At 46.3% G+C, this 22,051-nt stretch overlaps 1 protein-coding gene across 10 annotated transcripts in view; it reads right to left on the reverse strand.

Moving 5' to 3' along the window:
* Nucleotides 1-22,051, reverse strand: part of PCM1 (pericentriolar material 1) — a 528,103-nt gene that overhangs the window by 310,719 nt on the left and 195,333 nt on the right. For 9 of the 10 annotated variants that reach the window (XM_063920820.1, XM_063920822.1, XM_063920821.1 and 6 more), the window contains one exon: nucleotides 16,511-16,620. In XM_063920820.1, coding sequence (XP_063776890.1) covers nucleotides 16,511-16,620 — 110 coding nt within the window. Of the gene's footprint in view, nucleotides 1-16,510; nucleotides 16,621-19,827; nucleotides 20,186-22,051 lie in introns of those variants that run through there. The other variant, XM_063920827.1, reaches the window with a different exon arrangement.

Here is a 22,051-nt window from a genome sequence, read left to right on the forward strand (position 1 = left end):
TGAGGACACCGTGCAGGAAAGTGTGTACAATCGGCAAAGGAGCCAAACACCTTTGCAGGTAAATTGACATGCAGAGACCTGCACCTTGAGTGTAGAATATAATGCTTCACCAAACCCAGTCTGTAAAAATATTAAAAGACGGGATAACTTGAAAATGATGTTGGAAACTTCTGAGCGTCACACCAACCTATAGAGGCACGCTATACCTTGTGATAATGAGCTGCCGTACTGGCTTCCCAGCCCCTAACATGGTTTGTATACCAGATTCTGGAATGCCATCCGTTCTTAAGAGAGCGCTTTGAACAGCCACCCCGTCAAACGCTGCCGCGCTAAATCGGGGTAAAAGAACTGACCCTAGTGGGACAGGTCCGGACGTGGCGAGAGCGGTGAAGGATCGGCTGCGAGTAGTTCGCGGAGATCCAAGAATCATGGCCTCCGAGGCCAATGTGGCGCCACTAGTATGACTGTCATGGAGTCTTGTATGATCCATTTTAGTACCCGAGGAAGCAGCGTAAACGTTGTAACAGATTCACAACGCTGTACAGCCACGCGATCGTGAGAGCATGCAAAGCTGCTGCCTTCGGAGCTCTTGTACTGGACACATACTGGGATGGACACATACTTGGATGGTTTTTTTTTTTGTTTTTTTATTTGTTTTTGCGAGATGCCAATAGATACCCCTGTGGGTAACTCCACCGCTGGACCAACATCTGGAACACTTAAGAATTCAATGCTCAGTGTCCTGGAATAAGCTGCCTTCCAGCTGTTCACTCCCAGAATGAACATCGAGCAACTTGCCGCATGGTCATGCGACTTCGATTCCGCCCTTGATCGGTGATGTATGCGATCGCCGTTGTGTTGTCTGACCGCACTTGGACAGTCTGAGAACGGAGCATGTGGCCCGCTTGCCGCAGCGCGTTTGACCGAAATCTTCCGTGATTTGTGAAGTTGATCATTTGGGACCCCAGGTCCCCAACCTCTGAGACTCGCGTTCATATTTAGAATTATCCAATTCCAGACGCCGAACATTGTCCCTGCGGTAAAATTATGTACTTGGAGCTACTAGAGCAGTGAAACTCTGGCCCTTAGAGACAACCGTACTATTTGATGAACTTGTAGGAGCGTGCAAGAACTTCCAGGTGAAAATGACCTGAGTGACTCCTTGCGAAGTAGAGTGCGTCGAAAGACGTCACTCTCCTTTCAAATAGGCAAAAGGCCAAACGGATCAAGACTGTCCGTGGCTTGCGTACGAACTGTACGTGATGACGAACAGTTTGTGTGGTATGTTCAGGCAGGTAAATCCGTGTAATCACGGAATTATCCCTATGCATGAGTCCGTTGTTACGGAATGAGGCTTGATATCTCTAGGTTAACAATCTAACTGTGCTGAACGACGCCATTGTACGTTAGTAAGGGCCGTTGCATGACGAAGTTTTGAGACGGAGCTTTAATGAGCAGATCTGCAAAACACGGAACTGTTATCACTTCCAGGGATGAGCTATCACGATAGCCATTACTTGTGACAACCCTAGGCGCCATACGAAGCCAAAACGGTAGCGCTTGAAAGCGAGAATGGTTTTTACTGCAAACTTAAGTAGGCCTGATGCGTCTAAGTACTTATTCTTGTTGAAATCCAGAATCACTGTGGATTTCAACCTGTATTCACCAACTGCAGGTATTCATGAATGTGTAGTAAGCGACGCCCTGATTGACCTGAAGGGTCAGTATCGGACTGACAGATTCAGCCAGCTTTGGAACTACCCCAAACTGGAATAATGACCGTGACTCTGTTGTTGACTGCAGTCAAAGTGCTCAATCTACTAGAGCTTGTATGGCGGTGTGCAGAACCGCGATTTTATCTTCTGACCCAGGCAGACCCGTCTTGCAAATTGCAATGGTGGAAAACAATCAACCTTTGTCTGGTAAACTGCGAACCCAAAATTGCGGATCCCACAACTGACGATCGGCGATGGCCAGGAAACTCATTCTAGCCCTGGCTTTTCAGTGGCTTAGCTGTAAACGCCACTGAAACCCTGGTTAAAGATGCCTGGAAGTAGGTGGCAGCACTTTAACCGTATATTGACGACAATCAGACAATTAGAGGTTATCGAAAACCACGTTTACTACCACCTGACCCGCCTGTGGCTGTTTCTGTAGCACGGGTCGGAAAGGACCGAGATGTAAAGACTATATCCTGAGTATATTTATTCAGGAATTTGTCCAAGACAGGACGAAACCTGTGGGCAGCGTAAGGTAATGTTTCTATTCTCGTTTAGAAACGGACACCGTCCTGTTAAGCACGTAGCGAAAAAGCACGTCGTGCCGCACTAGTGAAACTGAAAAGCGAGAACTAAACTGGCTGACGTCCACAGAAACTGTACCTAGATATTGAGCAGATTCACAAGTGTGATCAGCGAGAAGCGTAAGGTGTTCTTCTTGTAGGGCAAACGTGAACTGTTTTGCCATGCAACCACTGCCCTGTTAAGCCGAAACCGGGCCCAAACCAGGTTAAACAACACCCCTACTACTGTATACTGTAGGACACACTGCGACGGGTATCTCTGAAACTGTCAAATTATAAAACAATAATAACAATTGTTCACAGTCAGTATATACGCCAGCCTCCCCCAACGAGGAACGGCAATAGTGCGTATGTGCAGTCTTATTTTTCCGACGGACTCTGCAGCGAAGCTGCTATGTCTTAGACTTACTCCTTATGTACACGGACAAGCAAGTACAGAATGATAGACCAGTACCGTGACTTATTACCACGTAAATAAAGTGTGTATAAATGTACATTTCAGCACACGTGTTCATCTTGTGCTGTCTGTACAAAACCAAGAAAATAAAATTCCTAACACCCCGGCTCCTCTAGAGGCCGAGTGTTGTAGGGCAGCAACTTCCTGGGAAGTAATGTTAAAATGGTGTCCGGCCATGTGCTTGCTTATTGCAAGATTGCCGATACACCAAGTTACATATATATATATATATATATATATATATATATATATATATATATATATATATATATATATATATATATATATATATATATTTAACCATAAACATATAGATATGTCCCCTATAGATAAATATTAATACATGTATATGCAGATACATATCTGTATACCATCAGTGTGTAAACACACAAATACATATACATATATATCATATATATATATACATACACAGATACACACCGACAGGTATATTGTATAAGTAACAGAGACTCTGATATTGGCCACAGGCTTAAAATCCTGATTATTTTGCTGCCTAAACGCAGCTTAGTTATTGGGGCCTCCCTGCGGGTTTCCTCCCCCCCTCTCTCCTGCAGAAGAGTATTATTTGCAGGTGCAGCCTTTATTCTGGATGCCGACTTCCCCCACTTTCTTCTTTTACTGCTCTCCCCCCCCCCCGTTGTTCAGCAGACGGGAGACGGGGAGTGCGAGTCTTACCGCAGCCGTGTGAAGGACTGCACGCCGGAGATTGGTGAGCAGCCGCCAGAGCGGGCCGCGGCAGCAGCTGAGGTCATCTCGGCCGCTCACCCCACCAGAGCCGTAGGGAGGACGACTGATTGCGCGGACGCCGGAGAGACGGGGAGCGGCGAGCGTTCCGGCGGTAGTGGCGGGAACTGCTCGCTAGTTACTGCAAGCGCCCCGCGGCGCCGGGTGCTGACAATGAAGGGATCCGGGGAAGGTCGAGCGGCCCTGCGGCAGTGCCGGGGTTCGCTCGCTGGCTCCCTCTGCAAACCCAGTGGAGCATTATAGTGGCAGCAAGGTGTATCTAGTGGCAGGCAGCAGGGGAACGTTTACAGTTAAAGTATATAAACACATACAGTCCCCCCATAATGGGCGGCAGCGTGAGCTGACCGCCCGCAATAGACAGAAAAAGTAAATAAGTGAGCGGCGGCAGTGAGAGCTGCCTACCGCTCAGTACCTGCACCACCTGCGGAGGCCATGACGGGACTTTTCTGTAAGCACCGTCCTGCGTCCTTGTGCAGCCCGTGGCTGCAATCAGCTGCGCTGATATTGGTCAATGGCGGGGCCCTTTGTATGAGCGCCGCCAGACCATCTGCTGCTAATGCAGCACCAATGATCCCTAACCCGAACTTCTCTGATAAGTTGGGAAGGGATCAGGTAGAAAAAAACAAATATTATCTTGCTTGAAGAATCGCAGGACATTCAGTCCACAGTACCTTCCGCTAGAGGCACAGAAAAATACTGAAGGCTCTATGGGATTATGGAGGGGATGGCCAGTTACTAATTTAAATATTTAAATATGTGCCATTTCCGGCTACGCCCAGTCCATATCCAAGAGTACTCCAGTGACCCCTAGTGGATGAAAAAGAAACAGGCACATAACCTGAGCAAAATGCTGCACAAGAGAAAACTCTAAGCTAGCCAGGAGTGTATTTAAGGGCATCCAGTCTCCACATGAACTCAAAGAAAAGGATTTTACAGGTAAGAACCAAAATCCCGTTTTCTCTTTCTTCTATAGAGGACACTGACTGGATTGTCCCAAAGTTGTCCTCTGAGAGAGAAGAAACACTCCTGTGCTGTACTTTAGTCCTGCCCAAAACTATCAGTGGAAGTGAAGGAATCAAAGTATGTGGAGAATACCACGTGGTCGCCATACAGAGCTGCTCCACAGAGGCACCAATCCGTGTCACCCAGAAAGTCCCCACAGACCTGGTGATAAGCTTAAGTGTAGGCCTGGCAAATGGACAGCCAAAACCAGCGAGCCAAGGTCTGCTTGGAGGCTGGCAAACCACCGCTTACTGAAGTAATAAAATACAAACAGCTATTCTGACTTGCGAATATTCTTGGTACTATCCACGCAGATAAAGAGGGCCCTCATGACCCACAGGAAAGCAGAGGAGTGTTGTTAGTCAGGCAACGGAACAGAGGGAACCACGATTTTCTGGTTGATATGAAATCTGGAAACCACCTTAGGTACTCACACAAGCTGTGAAACAGAGAACTGCCTGATCCTGTTGAAAATAAGAATTTACTTACCGATAATTCTATTTCTCGTAGTCCATAGTGGATGCTGGGAATTCCGTAAGGACCATGGGGAATAGCGGCTCCGCAGGAGACTGGGCACAAAAGTAAAGCTTTAGGACTACCTGGTGTGCACTGGCTCCTCCCCCTATGACCCTCCTCCAAGCCTCAGTTTGGATACTGTGCCCAGACGAGCGTACACAATAAGGAAGGATTTATGAATCCCGGGTAAGACTCATACCAGCCACACCAATCACACCGTACAACTTGTGATCTAAACCCAGTTAACAGTATGATAACAAAGGAGCCTCTCTAAGGATGGCTCACTACAACAATAACCCGATTAGTTAACAGTAACTATGTACAAGTATTGCAGATAATCCGCACTTGGGATGGGCGCCCAGCATCCACTACGGACTACGAGAAATAGAATTATCGGTAAGTAAATTCTTATTTTCTCTGACGTCCTAGTGGATGCTGGGAACTCCGTAAGGACCATGGGGATTATACCAAAGCTCCCAAACGGGCGGGAGAGTGCGGATGACTCTGCAGCACCGAATGAGAGAACTCAAGGTCCTCCTCAGCCAGGGTATCAAATTTGTAGAATTTTGCAAACGTGTTTGCCCCTGACCAAGTAGCTGCTCGGCAAAGTTGTAACGCCGAGACCCCTCGGGCAGCCGCCCAAGATGAGCCCACCTTCCTTGTGGAATGGGCTTTTACAGGTTTTGGCTGCGGCAGGCATGCCACAGAATGTGCAAGCTGAATTGTACTACAAATCCAACGAGCAATAGTCTGCTTAGAAGCAGGAGCACCCAGCTTGTTGGGTGCATACAGTATAAACAGCGAGTCAGATTTTCTGACTCCAGCCGTCCTGGAAACATATATTTTCAGGGCCCTGACTACGTCCAGTAACTTGGAGTCCTCCAAGTCCCTAGTAGCCACAGGTACCACAATAGGCTGGTTCAGGTGAAACGCTGAAACCACCTTAGGGAGAAACTGAGGACGAGTCCTCAATTCTGCCCTATCTGTATGAAAAATCAGGTAAGGGCTTTTATAGGACAAAGCCGCCAATTCTGACACGCGCCTGGCTGAAGCCAGGGACAACAGCATTACCACTTTCCATGTGAGATATTTTAAGTCCACAGTGGTAAGTGGTTCAAACCAATGTGATTTTAGGAATCCCAAAACCACATTGAGATCCCAGGGTGCCACTGGAGGCACAAAAGGAGGCTGTATATGCAGTACCCCCTTGACAAACGTCTGAACTTCAGGAACTGAAGCCAGTTCTTTCTGGAAGAAAATCGACAGGGCCGAAATTTGAACCTTAATGGACCCTAATTTTAGGCCCATAGACAGTCCTGTTTGCAGGAAATGCAGGAAACGACCCAGTTGAAATTCCTCTGTAGGGGCCTTCCTGGCCTCGCACCACGCAACATATTTTCGCCAAATACGGTGATAATGCTGTGCGGTTACATCCTTCCTGGCTTTGATCAGGGTAGGGATGACTTCATCCGGAATGCCTTTTTCCTTCAGGATCCGGCGTTCAACCGCCATGCCGTCAAACGCAGCCGCGGTAAGTCTTGGAACAGACAGGGTCCCTGCTGGAGCAGGTCCCTTCTTAGAGGTAGAGGCCACGGGTCCTCTGTGAGCATCTCTTGAAGTTCCGGGTACCAAGTCCTTCTTGGCCAATCCGGAGCCACGAGTATAGTTCTTACTCCTCTCCGTCTTATAATTCTCAGTACCTTGGGTATGAGAGGCAGAGGAGGGAACACATACACTGACTGGTACACCCACGGTGTTACCAGAGCGTCCACCGCTATTGCCTGAGGGTCCCTTGACCTGGCGCAATACCTGTCTAGTTTTTTGTTGAGGCGGGACGCCATCATGTCCACCTTTGGTTTTTCCCAACGGTTTACAATCATGTGGAAGACTTCTGGATGAAGTCCCCACTCTCCCGGGTGGAGGTCGTGTCTGCTGAGGAAGTCTGCTTCCCAGTTGTCCACTCCCGGAATGAACACTGTGACAATGCTATCACATGATTTTCCGCCCAGCGAAGAATCCTTGCAGCTTCTGCCATTGCCCTCCTGCTTCTTGTGCCGCCCTGTCTGTTTACGTGGGCTACTGCCGTGATGTTGTCTGACTGGATCAACACCGGCTGACCCTGAAGCAGAGGTCTTGCTTGGCTTAGAGCATTGTAAATAGCCCTTAGTTCCAGGATATTTATGTGAAGTGACGTTTCCAGGCTTGACCACAAGCCCTGGAAATTTCTTCCCTGTGTGACTGCTCCCCAGCCTCTCAGGCTGGCATCCGTGGTCACCAGGACCCAGTCCTGAATGCCGAATCTGCGGCCCTCTAGAAGATGAGCACTCTGCAACCACCACAGGAGAGACACCCTTGTCCTTGGGGACAGGGTTATCCGCTGATGCATGTGAAGATGCGATCCGGACCATTTGTCCAGCAGATCCCACTGAAATGTTCTTGCGTGGAATCTGCCGAATGGAATCGCTTCGTAGGAAGCCACCATTTTTCCCAGGACCCTTGTGCATTGATGCACTGAGACCCGGTCTGGTTTCAGGAGGTTTCTGACTAACTCGGATAACTCCCTGGCTTTCTCCTCCGGGAGAAACACCTTTTTCTGGACTGTGTCCAGAATCATCCCTAGGAACAGCAGACGTGTCGTCGGAATCAGCTGTGATTTTGGGATATTTAGAATCCACCCGTGCTGCCGTAACAGTACTTGAGATAGTGCTACTCCGACTACTAACTGTTCCTTGGATCTTGCCCTTATCAGGAGATCGTCCAAGTAAGGGATAATTAAGACGCCTTTTCTTCGAAGAAGTATCATCATTTCGGCCATTACCTTGGTAAAGACCCGGGGTGCCGTGGACAATCCAAACGGCAGCGTCTGAAACTGATAGTGACAGTTCTGTACCACAAACCTGAGGTACCCTTGGTGAGAAGGGTAAATTGGGACATGGAGGTAAGCATCCTTGATGTCCAGAGACACCATATAGTCCCCTTCTTCCAGGTTCGCGATCACTGCTCTGAGTGACTCCATCTTGAACTTGAACCTTTGTATGTAAGTGTTCAAGGATTTCAGATTTAAAATAGGTCTCAACGAGCCGTCCGGCTTCGGTACCACAAACAGCGTTGAATAATACCCCTTGCCCTGTTGCAGGAGGGGTACCTTGATTATCACCTGCTGAGAATACAGCTTGTGAATGGCCTCCAATACCGCCTCCTTGTCGGAGGGAGACGTCGGTAAAGCAGACTTTAGGAAACGGCGAGGGGGAGAGGTCTCGAATTCCAATTTGTACCCCTGAGATACCACCTGAAGGACCCAGGGGTCTACTTGCGAGTGAGCCCACTGCGCGCTGAAATTCTTGAGACGTGCCCCCACCGTGCCTAAGTCCGCTTGTAAAGCCCCAGCGTCATGCTGTGGACTTGGCAGAAGCGGGAGAGGGCTTCTGCTCCTGGGAATTGGCTGTCTGTTGCAGCCTTTTTCCCCTTCCTCTGCCCCGGGGCAGAAATAAGGAGCCTTTCGCTCGCTTGCCCTTATGGGGACGAAAGGACTGCGCCTGATAATACGGCGTCTTCTTATGTTGAGAGGCGACCTGGGGTAAAAATGTGGATTTCCCAGCCGTTGCCGTGGCCACCAGGTCTGAAAGACCTACCCCAATAACTCCTCCCCTTTATAAGGCAATACTTCCATATGCCGTTTGGAATCCGCATCACCTGACCACTGTCGCGTCCATAACCCTCTTCTGGCAGAAATGGACAGCGCACTTACTCTTGATGCCAGTCGGCAAATATCCCGCTGTGCATCACGCATATATAGAAATGCATCTTGTAAATGCTCTATAGTCAGTAATATACTGTCCCTGTCTAGGGTATCAATATTTTCAGTCAGGGAATCCGACCAAGCCAACCCAGCACTGCACATCCAGGCTGAGGCGATTGCTGGTCGCAGTATAACACCAGTATGTGTGTAAATACATTTTAGGATACCCTCCTGCTTTCTATCAGCAGGATCCTTAAGGGCGGCCGTCTCAGGAGAGGGTAGAGCCACCTGTTTTGATAAGCGTGTGAGTGCTTTATCCACCCTAGGGGGTGTTTCCCAACGCGCCCTAATCTCTGGCGGGAAAGGATATAATGCCAATAATTTTTTAGAAATTATCAGTTTTTTATCGGGGGAAACCCACGCTTCATCACACACCTCATTTAATTCCTCAGATTCAGGAAAAACTACAGGTAGTTTTTTCTCACCGAACATAATACGCTTTTTAGTGGTACTGGTATTATCAGAAATATGTAAAACATTTTTCATTGCCTCAATCATGTAACGTGTGGCCCTATTGGAAGTCACGTTTGTCTCTTCCCCGTCGACACTGGAGTCAGTATCCGTGTCGACGTCTGTATCTACCATCTGAGGTAACGGCCGTTTTAGAGCCCCTGATGGCTTTTGAGACGCCTGGACAGGCACAAGCTGAGTAGCCGGCTGTCTCATGTCGTCAACTGTCTTTTGCAAAGAGCTGACACTGTCACGTAATTCCTTCCATAAGCTCATCCACTCAGGTGTCGACTCCCTAGGGGGTGACATCTCTATTATAGGCAATTGCTCCGCCTCCACATCATTTTCCTCCTCATACATGTCGACACAACGTACCGACACACAGCACACACACAGGGAATGCTCTGACAGAGGACAGGACCCCACTAGCCCTTTGGGGAGACAGAGGGAGAGTATGCTAGCACACACCAGAGCGCTATATATATATATATATATATATATATATACACAGGGATAACCTTATATAAGTGTTTTTCCCCTTTATAGCTGCTATATTGTTAATATTACGCCAATTAGTGCCCCCCTCTCTTTTTTACCCTGTTTCTGTAGTGCAGGACTGCAGGGGAGAGTCAGGGAGACGTCCTTCCAGCGGAGCTGAGAGGGAAAATGGCGCCTGTGTGCTGAGGAGATAGGCTCCGCCCCCTTCTCGGCGGCCTTTTCTCCCGCTTTTATGTGGAATCTGGCAGGGGTTAAAATTCATCCATATAGCCCTGGGGGCTATATGTGATGTATTTTCGCCAGCCAAGGTGTTTTTATTGCTGCTCAGGGCGCCCCCCCCTAGCGCCCTGCACCCTCAGTGACCAAAGTGTGAAGTGTGCTGAGGAGCAATGGTGCACAGCTGCAGTGCTGTGCGCTACCTTGGTGAAGACAGGATGTCTTCTGCCGCCGATTTTCCGGACCTCTTCTTGCTTCTGGCTCTGTAAGGGGGCCGGCGGCGCGGCTCTGGGACCGGACTCCGAGGCTGGGCCTGTGTTCGGTCCCTCTGGAGCTAATGGTGTCCAGTAGCCTAAGAAGCCCAATCCACTCTGCAAGCAGGTGAGTTCGCTTCTTCTCCCCTTAGTCCCTCGATGCAGTGAGCCTGTTGCCAGCAGGTCTCACTGAAAATAAAAAACCTAAAACTAAACTTTCACTAAGAAGCTCAGGAGAGCCCCTAGTGTGCACCCTTCTCGGCCGGGCACAAAAATCTAACTGAGGCTTGGAGGAGGGTCATAGGGGGAGGAGCCAGTGCACACCAGGTAGTCCTAAAGCTTTACTTTTGTGCCCAGTCTCCTGCGGAGCCGCTATTCCCCATGGTCCTTACGGAGTTCCCAGCATCCACTAGGACGTCAGAGAAAAAAGGAAATGGAGATAGAGGAGACAAGGCACTCAAATCTAAAACCCATTGGGCTGAAACTATAGCCAACAAGAAAAGAGTTTTCTATGTCAGCCAAGGTCTCAAAGGGATGAGACTAAAGCACCTGTAAGACCAAAGACTTAAGTCCAAACCTACCTGTAAAAAAAGGTAAGACCCAGGAAAGACGTATAAATATTTCTCAGATACAGGTGACAGACTTAACACCTATCAAAACAGGCCAACCATATGCCATAATATGGTGTATGGTGGGTCTGTTTTGACTGGTGTTCCGTCTGTCATCTGGATAACCAATTCATTAGCCACCCGTGAGAGATGCAAAGGATGGTTTTATAGCGCAAAGAATATTCCGGATTACAAAAACCAAGTACTATCTCGCCTTTAATCACTTGCCTGGCATGGTCGCATCATTTTCTACCACACCAGGCAGTGCATTATCTCATCTGGTTGCAAATTATGTAACCAATCAGATACACTGTGCGGGCGCTGGAGGGAGAGGATCTTTCCGCAGCTGTTACTCTCAGAAGGTCCTTCCATCCTCCAGTGTCTGTCATGCTGCCGATTGGTCAACATAGCGGGAACTGTCAACAAGTGGCTGCAGACATTAGCACCGAAATGAAGCATCAAAAGGAGAGTTGAAAGGAGAGACCTTTTGCTCAGAAGCCGTCGAAGGGAGGAAAGCCGTCATCTGTCGCCATGATTTATTTTTTTTTGACCCATCAGAATTTTCACAATGAAAGGAAGGGCTTTAAAAGGACTTTTTGGACTCTGAGCCACTCGTCAGATGCGAAGCCAGAAAGCTCGTCTGGCAGTTACAGCAGAGACCTTGAAAGAGAAAACACCAGTGTCTATTGCTGCTTCACCTAGATAAGAACTGGCCTTACAAAAGGTTATCCACCAATGTAAAACAAGTCATATTGAGGGGTTGCCGATTGGAGGTCTTCCTCCTGGAAATACGCCCAATGTCTTAATGCCTTAGATATCCAAGGCTGAGGCTAGAGCAGGAAGTAAAGTTCTACCTACGTTAGAAAAAATTAATTTAAAGACATTTTTATATTTTTCTAACTGTAGCTTCATTTAGAGGGCTTAATTAGGAATAAGGAGAGTGATGGACTTAACCAGTATAGCAATGTGCACATCATCAGGGAGAGGGGACTCCACCTTTGTCATTTCTGCTAAAGGAAGCGGGTAAAAGGTTAAGATGCATTTGGAAATGAAAAAACGCTTGTTGGGATGCAAAACTGTACTAAGGTTATGGTCTGAGAAGGGGACTACAAATAAATAAGTGATTTACATGGTGTAAAACAGCAATACAAACAAAAAATTGGAAACCAATCTGTAAATGGAATCTGAAGCTGGGTACGCAATAGACATTTTAATCGAATTTGCCGATAACGACAAATCGTTGCAAGAAATTTGTTTAATCGTCCAGTGTGTATGCACTATGGGGGTAATTCCAAGTTGATCGCAGCAGGAATTTTGTTAGCAGTTGGGCAAAACCATGTGCACTGCAGGGGAGGCAGATTTAACATGTGCAGAGAGAGTTAGATTTGGGTGTGGTGTGTTAAATCTGCAATCTAATTTGCAGTGTAAAAATAAAGCAGCCAGTATTTACCCTGCACAGAAACAAAATAACCCACCCAAATCTAACTCTCTCTGCACATGTTATATCTGCCTCCCCTGCAGTGCACATGGTTTTGCCCAACTGCTAAAAAAAATCCTGCTGCGATCAACTTGGAATTACCCCCAATATCACTACCAATGCACTGTACAGGCAGCTCAATTTCGTAAATGTCGTTAACAACTAGGTGCAAATCGTCCAGGGTGTATGTTACCAATGACAAACGATAAGGAGTGTTATGGTAGACTTACCATGGTTAACACTCTTTCTGTGAGGTACACTGGTTCCACAGGAAAACATCGGGGGTGTAGAGTGGGTCTTGATACAGAGGCACTAACAGGCTAAAGCTTCAGGCTATCCCAGGATGTCTCCTCTATAAACCCCGCCTCCCCCCGGAGGTCAGTTTCGTTAACCAGTCAAATGCAGGAACAGGCAAGAGAGAAGGCAGATGTTAATCAGATAGAACCAGTGTCTCACAAAAGGTGACGGTACCAGCGGCTAATGCCATACAATCCCATAGAAGCTAGGTGCATCAGGGTGGGCACCCTGTGGAACCAATGTACCTTGCATAAAGATGGTTAACCATGTAAGTCTACCGTAACACTCATTTTCTACAGCAGGTTACATTGGTTTCCACAGGAAAACATTGATGATGTCCTAAAGGAGTTCCTCAAGGGAGGGGACGCGCCTTAGCGGGTATGAGAACCAGGGATCCAAAGGAGGCATCCTGGGTGGCGAAAGTATCAAAGCCAATATATGTATTCACAGAGGACCACGTAGCTGCCTTGCACAATTGTTCAGTGAACGCGCCACGGCGGGGCGCCCAAGAAGATCCAACAGACTGAGTAAAATGGGCTTTAACAGCAGCAGGAGCTGGGAGATCAGGCTGCGCATAAGCTTGTGCAATCACCATTCTAATCCATCTGGCCAAGGTTTGCTTATTCGCAGGCCAGCCACATTTGTGGAAACCAAACACGACAAAAAAGGAATCTGAGGCAGTCCTCTCCACATACAGTGGGGCAAAAAAAGTATTTGAACAGCCACTGATTGTGCAAGTTGACCCACTTAAAATGATGAGAGTAATTTCCATCATAGGTACACTTCAACTGAGACAGAATCTGAAAAGAAAACTAGGAAATCACATTGTATGATTTTTAAACAATTTATTTGTATATTCTTGCGGAAAATAAATATTTGGACAATCAAAAAGTTTAACTCAATACTTTGCAATATAACCTCGGTTGGCAATTACAGAGGTCAAACGTTTCCTATAGTTCTTGACCAAGCTGCTTGGTAGGTGTCCAAATATTTATTTTCCTCAAGAATATACAAGTAAATTGTTAAAAATCATACAATGTGATTTCCTGGGGTTTTTTTTTTTTTTTTTTCAGATTCTCTCTCTCACAGTTTAAGTGTACCTATGATGGAAATGACAGACCTCTCATCTTTTTAAGTGGGTCAACTTTCACAATCTGTGACTGTCCAAATACTTTTTTGCCCCACTGTATACACGGAGAGCCCTTGCCACATCCAAAGAACGCTCTTTCGAAGACAAGTCTGAAGAGATAAAAGGCTGGAACCACAATCTCTTGGTTAAGGTGAAAAGATGACACCGCCTTAGGCAAATTACCCGGTCAAATTCGTAGAACTGCCCGGTCAAAGTGAAAAATCAAATAGGGAGGAAGACAGGACAAAGCACCTAAGAACGACACCTGTCTTGCAGAGACCATAGCCAGCAAGACAAGGACCTTGGCCGTGAGCCATTTAAGGTATACCGACTGGTTCAAATAGAGACTCTTGCAGGGCTTTTAGTACAACAGTCAAATCCCATGGAGCCACAGGAGGGACATAGGGAGGTTGAATCCCAAGTACGCCCTGAGTGAAAGTATGAACGTCAAGTATAGACACAATTTTTCTCTGAAACCATACCGACAAGGCAGATACGCGAACCTTGAGGGAGGCCAGACAGAGACTTAAGTCAAGGCCTCGTTGCAGAAAAGCCAGAATTCTGGAAGTTCTGAACGTAGAGACATCATAATTCTTATCAGCACACCATGTGAAGTAAGAATTCCAAACCCTGTAATAAATCCAGGCAGAGATTGGTTTTCTGGATAACCGCCTCAAAGAAACCTTTGGCCTTCAGGAGTGATGCTTCAAGAGTCACGCCGTCAAAGCCAGTCTGGCCAGGTCCAGGTAGACACAAGGCCCCTGTACGAGGAGGTCACGGCGCTGCGGAAGTAGAAGGGGATTCTCTGTCGACAGACCCTGCAGGTCTGAAAACCATTGCCTTTGAGGCCACACTGGAGCGTCTAGAAGTAGTATTCCTCCTTCTTGTTTGATCTTCCGTATTAGCCTGGGCAGGAGTGACACTGGAGGGGAGACGTAGGGCAGCCGAAAGTTCCATGGAACCGCCAGTACGTCCACGTACTGTACCTGCGATTAAATCCGGTATTATGTGACTGAGTACACAGCAGAATATGCGTTTTGGATAAATACTGGGACGCACTATACTAGCGGACCCAGACGCACCTAGCCTCTGAGGATACAGAATATAGTGACAGTTATATCTAGGAAACACTGAAAGTGAAACCACACAGCAGATACAGGCACACACAGTCACATGCAATGCAGAAAATATTAAACATTAAGGTTGCACTGGACTAGAATATTATATATATATATATATATATATATATATATATATATATATATAGTCACATACACACACACACAGCTGATGAAATATATATATCTCACAGCGCGGTCGTAGACAGGAGGTATATACTTGAATACTCGTACAATATATTCTATAACAGGTACACTTTTTCTTAACTAACGCTGTCTGTATAAAGACATGTAGAATACTCAAGTGTTTGTAAAGTCACAGCGCTGTATACAGACGGCTTTACAAAGGAGACCTTGCTCTGCAGTCCCAGAAACTAGCTGCAGCTATACTCAGAAGATGGTGCCCAACGTCTCAGTCAGGGAGTGAGGGATAGTGTGATGCAGCACCAGGGCAGGCACCATTATGGTGGAAACATTAATTATTCAGATGTTATACTAGTTCCGCAATAAGAAATATGGACTTCCTAAGCAATATTTTTTAGTTCATTATTAGTTTATATATATATTTTTTATATATTTTGTGCACATATATTAATTCGGATCCACCTCCATAGCGATATTTAATATGAAATGTGACTTTTTATTTTTTTATTACTCATATGACCAGTCAAATGTATGTAAAATATTTTCTTTTATTAAAATATATTATATAGATTATGGGAATCGGAATCATTTGAATCTCAGCCATACTGTTTAATTATTTTAATTTATAGCGCAGGGGGCAAGGTTTTAGTGTTCTTATAGCCTAAAGCTTTAGCCTGTTGGTGCCTCTGGATCAAGATCCACTCTATACCTCCGGTGTTTTCCTGTGGAAACCATTGTATCCTGCTGCAGAAATTTATTAATTAACAAGCAAAACAAGTGCAGCAAATTCTGTAGCGCTTTACAATTGGAAACAATGATTAAAACAAAACTGGGCAAAACAAACAGTCAGAGGTAGGAAGGCCCTGCTCGCAAGCTTACAATCTCTATGATATGGTAAATTAGGCTGACACCCAACAAAATTGTGAGCGATATCGTATTGTTTGCATGTTGTCCAATCATCAGCAGATAAGACTGTTTATACATTCCTACTGCAGAACTGCTCACAGATTCTACAGCCAAACCTCTCTACACACTTCCAATTTTTCCACCAATCTGCATCTGCTGAAACAGTCTGCTGAAAAAATAAACGCAGCTGTTGGGAAGGGGGGATTCATTCATGATGTGAAGGGAAAGAGGAATTTATTTAACAAAAATGGTGAAGGAGGGACTGTCAGAATTATTAACATCATAGGTGGATGGGGGCAGGGGATTTTAATGTTTCCCAAGAGGAGAGAGATAGATAGATAGATAGATAGATAGATAGATAGATAGATAGATAGATAGATAGATAGATAGATAGATAGATAGATAGATAGATAACCAGCCCCAAAACCCTTAGCATGATTTGGTAATGGAAATTAGGGGAAAACCAAGCATGGGGTTTCCCGTTTTACAAAAACCTGCTCCAGGCTCAACCAGCCAGGTGGTGGGGCCCTCTGCAACCACATTAACCAGGTAATATTGTTCGTGACCGGTACCTGAACATCATGCAGCTGGTTGTGAAAACGCTGAATTAAATCATTTAATTCTTCATTTAGTTCTGAAGTTAAACTCAATCCAGACACACTTCCCGTAGTTTCTGTTACAACTGTAGAGAAAACACGAAATGAACATCCTGATCAATAACTTATGGTAAGACAAAATAAAATAAAGTGAGTCTTTCAATTAAAAAGGATGTAAACTTTAATAAAGGGGTGTGTGTGTGTGTGTATATATATATATATATATATATATATATATATATATATATATATATATATATAAAATACATTTTCTTTTTATTATTATTTTTAATAAAGGTGCCAGACTATATTAACAGGAAAAGAGGCGAGGGAACCCTGCTACAAAAATGAGATTTATGGTAAGAACTTACCATTGTTAAATCTCTTTCTGCGAGGTACACTGGGTTCCACAGGGAATAACATTGGGGGTGTAGAGTAGGATTTTGATCCGAGGCACCAACAGGCTAAAAGCTTTGACTGTTCCCAGAATGCATAGCGCCGCCTCCTCTATAACCCCGCCTCCGTGAACAGGAGCTCAGTTTTGTTAACCAGTCCAATGCAGTAGCAGGTAAAGAGATGACAACCGTTAGTAGCCACATACACCACATTCTTACGACAGGAGAAGGTGTCAGCGGCTAATGCCATACAAACCCAAAGAAGCTAAGTGCGTCAGGGTGGGCGCTCAGTGTACCTCGCAGAAAGATTTAACAACGGTAACTTCTTACCATAAATCTCGTTTTCTGCAGTGGAGTACACTGGGGTTCCATAGGGAATAACATCGGGGATGTCCTAAAGCAGTTCCTTATGGGAGGGGACGCACTGCAGCGGGCAGAAGACCCCGGCGTCCAAAGGCAGCATCCTGGGAGGCGGAAGTATCGAAGGCATTGAACCTAATGAACGTGTTCACTAAGGACCACAAAGCCGCCTTACACAATTGTTCAAGGTTAGCACCACGGCAGGCTGACCAAGAAGGTCCAACAGATCAAGTAGAATGGGCTTTGATGGTGGATTAACTGCAGGGACCATAAGCGGCTGTACTGGCATTTGAGGTCCCATAGGGGGCGCAAGTCTAGTTACCAGCGTACTTAACATGGAGAAAGTAGCCCAAGGTGGGTCGTTACGCACCCCCGTTGCTACAGTCCCACTGGGGGGTAGAAAACCCCGAGAACCTGAACCCTCTGCTGCTATGTTTTCCTCTAGTGTGTCAGCAGCGTCACCACCACGCATTGTGGGATCAGACGCAACACCGTTGCCCCTTGTAGCAGACATACCTGTTAGCGCAATACACGGGCAACCCAGTACAATATCAGCAGCTAATACCTGAACAAGAACCCCCTGTGCGTGTATTAGCACAAACAGAGAATTCAAGAGGTATTTAGGGACTGAAAATCACAGAGAAAAATACTCAATTATATCCTGTGAAACACCTATATTAAACAATAACCCTGACACAACTAGCCCCCTCAGGGTACAGAATATAGGGATAGCAAACTGAGTGAGATACACAAAATGGAAGTCACGCAGCAGCTGTATATGCACACACAGTCACATGTACAATGCAGAAATTATGACATGCAATAAAACTGCACTGGACTAGCAAAACAAAGTAATACTAAGTATAGCTATACAATCAATAGATATATCAATGCACAGTAAATACTGTCTGTATATCACAGGGTACTTGTACTACATAACCCTGACTAAATGCACTGTTTCTTAACGAACACTGTCAGCAGACAAGTAGAATACTTAGTGTCCTGTAAAATGCACAGAGCTGACATGCAGGCGGCTTTACAGAGGAGGATTTGCCCAAACAGTCCCAGGATCAGCTCAGCTTGTAGAAATGGCGCCCAAATGCTGACAGGGAGTGAAGGAGAGAGAGAGAAGCAGCTCCAGGGCGGGAACATTTACTCTAAATGGCACCCTGGGGCTGGGGTAGGGGCTACAGGTCAGAGCCTTATCCCCTTGCTGGACTTCACCATCGGGTACTGTGGGCTATATAGCAAACGTTTTTTAGTAAAACCAACCTATGCCCCTGCCCTGGTGGTCTAGTGGGGTCCCTGTTCTGCCACAGTGTCCACGCCAGCGCGCGCAACTCACCTCCCACCAGCCGCGCCGGATCGCAGTTTCAAACGGGTCTCGCCTGGGGGAACCTCTTACGTCCTCCCTAAGTGCGGCCACGCGATCCTGGAGAGCTTCGGTGGTGTGCGCGCTGACTGAAGAAAACCGGAGCCTCCGCTGTAAGTACCCGGCAACCAGGGCGCGGGAGTATACAGCGCCGCTGGGGGAGGTGATGAAGCTGCAGCAGGAGATGTCTGACTGACATCTAATACACACACACACACACACACACACACACACACACAGTGTCTCTGCTGCAGCCCTTAAAGTCATCTTAATTCACTTTAAAAAAAAAAAATCTCTTCTGAGGGCTACTTGGAGCAGCCCTGCCTGTTGTCTGCCTGCACTGCAGGCACCAACTACAAAACTGAGCTCGTGTGCACGAAGGCGTGGTTATAGAGGAGGCGGTGCTATGCATTCTGGGAACAGTCAAAGCTTTTAGCCTGTTGGTGCCTCAAATCAAGATCCTACTCCACACCCACTATGTTATTCCCTGTGGAACCCAGTGTACTCCGCTGCAGAAACTAAATGCAACCTATGTGGGGTCAGAAGACTGTTTGCGCAGAGGAAGAGAACACAAGCAAGTTTTGTTTTAACTGTGTAGGGTGGCGGTAATTGGGCAGAGGCGCCTAGTGAATTTAAAAGGGTAGTTTGTGAATGTACTATGCTTGCCTGAAGAGGTGAGTTTACAGACAAGTGGGCAGATTTAACAATGAGTGATATTCTTGTTAATCCTCGCTGCAAAATTATATATGGTGCTCCAGCCAATCAGCTCTTACTGTAAATTTTCAAAAAATACAAGTTAGGAAAAAATGCAAATAAAAAATACATAATCCTGGTTCCAATTAGTGCCAGAAATTGTTTGGAATGGGCGAGTGCAGCAGCCAACATGAATAGAGGAGAGTCATCTAAATGTACAGAGAAAGCGAGGGATAATCAGGAGGTGCTCCCGAGGGTCAAACCAACACAATTAAATATAAAAAAAAAATGTTTTAATGTACAACAATTCAAAAGCAGCATAATAAAACCTGCACTCAACAGTTAGGAGCTGATTGGCTGGAGCACCATTTAACAAATGATAACAAGAATATCACTGGTCTCTATATCTGCCCCAGGTTTGAAAGCAAGAGGAAAATCTTGTAGTGCGCTGGTGGATGAAGACCAAAAAAGACCTGGTTCTAGAGAAAGCTTTTCTGCTGAATGGCTGCTCTCACGGTCACCCTCCAGCTTGGAGTAGTCGCGTGCTGGTCGTGTTACATTAGTAACATGCTCTTTGCAGTGCAGAGAGCGAAGGCAGCCGTTTCCCATGCTTGGTAGCCCCTGCGGTCACCATGGAGACCACAGAGATGACCGCAGAAGTAGCAGAGATGGCGGCAGCGGCTATGAGAGCAGCTGGTCTGTGCTGTGAGCGGCAGATAACCTCAACGCCCTATCCTTGGTGTGAGGACTTGTCAGCAGTAGCAGGTAATATCCCAGCACTGGCACACACAGAGGGATAATGTGTGACGCGGGGCAGGGGCCAGGTATACAGCACAGACATAGCCAACTGCCACTTGCCCGTCACTGCAATGAGCGTGGATGGAGGCGCAGATCTCGCACAGTAAACAGGCTAAGCCGGGGGGATTCTATAAGAAGCGCAGAGATGTACATTGGTGCGATCCTGTTTATGGCTGTGTATGTTATACTAGACTATGTTCTGCTGTAATAAAGTTTTACAAGGAAATTCAGTCTATTTACTGAATTCACAATAGATTTATTTTATGTTGGGACTACTTTGTAGCTCTGCGGAGGTATACATAGGCAATGTAGACGTGTCATGTGTATAACTGTCACTTTGTCATGTGCTCAGAAGTTAGGTGCTCCAGCAGCTGCTGCTCCTCAAACCTCAGCACATGTTTACTACACAATAGCCGGCAATGAGAAGGATGCTTTTCTTACCACTCAAAGGGGGCGATTCAATTGTTTCTTCCCATAGCCATCACTATATGTTGCTCCATTCGGGCGCGATGAGTCACGGGGAGACACAATTAAACTCGCTGGCGAGCTGAAATGTGCTAAAAGTGACCCGTTTGGGGCACCCAAATGGCACTTTTCCAGGTCGCACAATGCACTTTGGTCAGGTGTCTTATGTGGCTTAACCCGACCTCCCCGGGGTCGATGAGCGCAATGTTAAAAAAAACAATTGAATGTCACACCTCCCATAACTTTTGATGGGAAATCGGACACGATAAACAACTGAATAGCCCCCAAAGAAAGAAAATCCCAAGGTGGTCACGAGTGGATAATGTAAAGTGGGAACCTGTGGCATAAAGAGTCGGAGTATAGCTTGACGCACAAGTCAAATCAGACATTACTTAAGAGTACAGTCTATGTATCAAACCTTTATGAACTAAAACGTAGTAGGTGCCCACAGCAACCAAGCAGTTGCTAGTCTCCCCTTAGACTGGATACTGAAATCCACATATTTTTTAAAGAGAATGGTATAGTTAGAAAAAACGAGATTTATGATAGACTTATCTTTGTTAAATCTCTTTCTGCGAGGTACACTGGTATTCCACAGGGAATAACATCTGGGACGTCCTAAAGCAGTTCCTCATGGGAGGGGACGCACTGTAAAGGCCACAAGAACCCAGCGTCCAAAGGAAGCATTCTGGGAGGCGGAAGTATCAAAGGCATAGAACCTGAAGAACGTGTTCACTGAAGACCACGTAACCGCCTTGCATAATTGTTCTGCGGACGCGCCACGGCGGTCCGCCCAAGAAGGTCCAACCGACCGAGTAGAACGGCCCTTGATAGCAGCAGGAGCTGGGAACCCAGCCTGTGCATAAGCTTATGCAATCACCATTCTAATCCATCTGGCCAAGGTTTGCTTATTCACAGTCCAGCCACGTTTGTGAAAACCAAAAAATACAAAAAGAATCTGACCTCCTAATTGAGGCAGTTCTTTCCACATAAATACGGAGAACCTGTACCATGTCCAAAGATCTTTCTTTGGATCACAAACCAGAAGAGATGAATGCCGGAACCACAATCTCCTGGTTAAGGTGAAAAGATGATATCACCTTAGGTAAAGAACTAGGACGAGTTTGAAGAACTGCCCTGTCACAGTGAAAAATCAGAAAGGGTGGACGACAGGACAATGCACCCAAGTCTGACACCCTTCTAGCAGAGGCAATAGCCAACAGAAACACGACCTTAAGCGTAAGGCATTTAAGGTCCACAGACTCAAGAGGTTCAAATGGAGACTCTTGAAGGGCATTTAAGACGACAGACCGATCCCATGGAGCCACAGGAGGGACATAGGGAGGCTAAATCCTTAGAACACCCTGAGTGAAAGTATGACATCAGGAATAGACGCAATTTTTCTCTGAAACCGCATCAGACGAGGGCCCAAGT

Source organism: Pseudophryne corroboree, chromosome 1 (genome assembly GCF_028390025.1).
Source record: "Pseudophryne corroboree isolate aPseCor3 chromosome 1, aPseCor3.hap2, whole genome shotgun sequence".
Taxonomy (NCBI): domain Eukaryota; kingdom Metazoa; phylum Chordata; class Amphibia; order Anura; family Myobatrachidae; genus Pseudophryne; species Pseudophryne corroboree.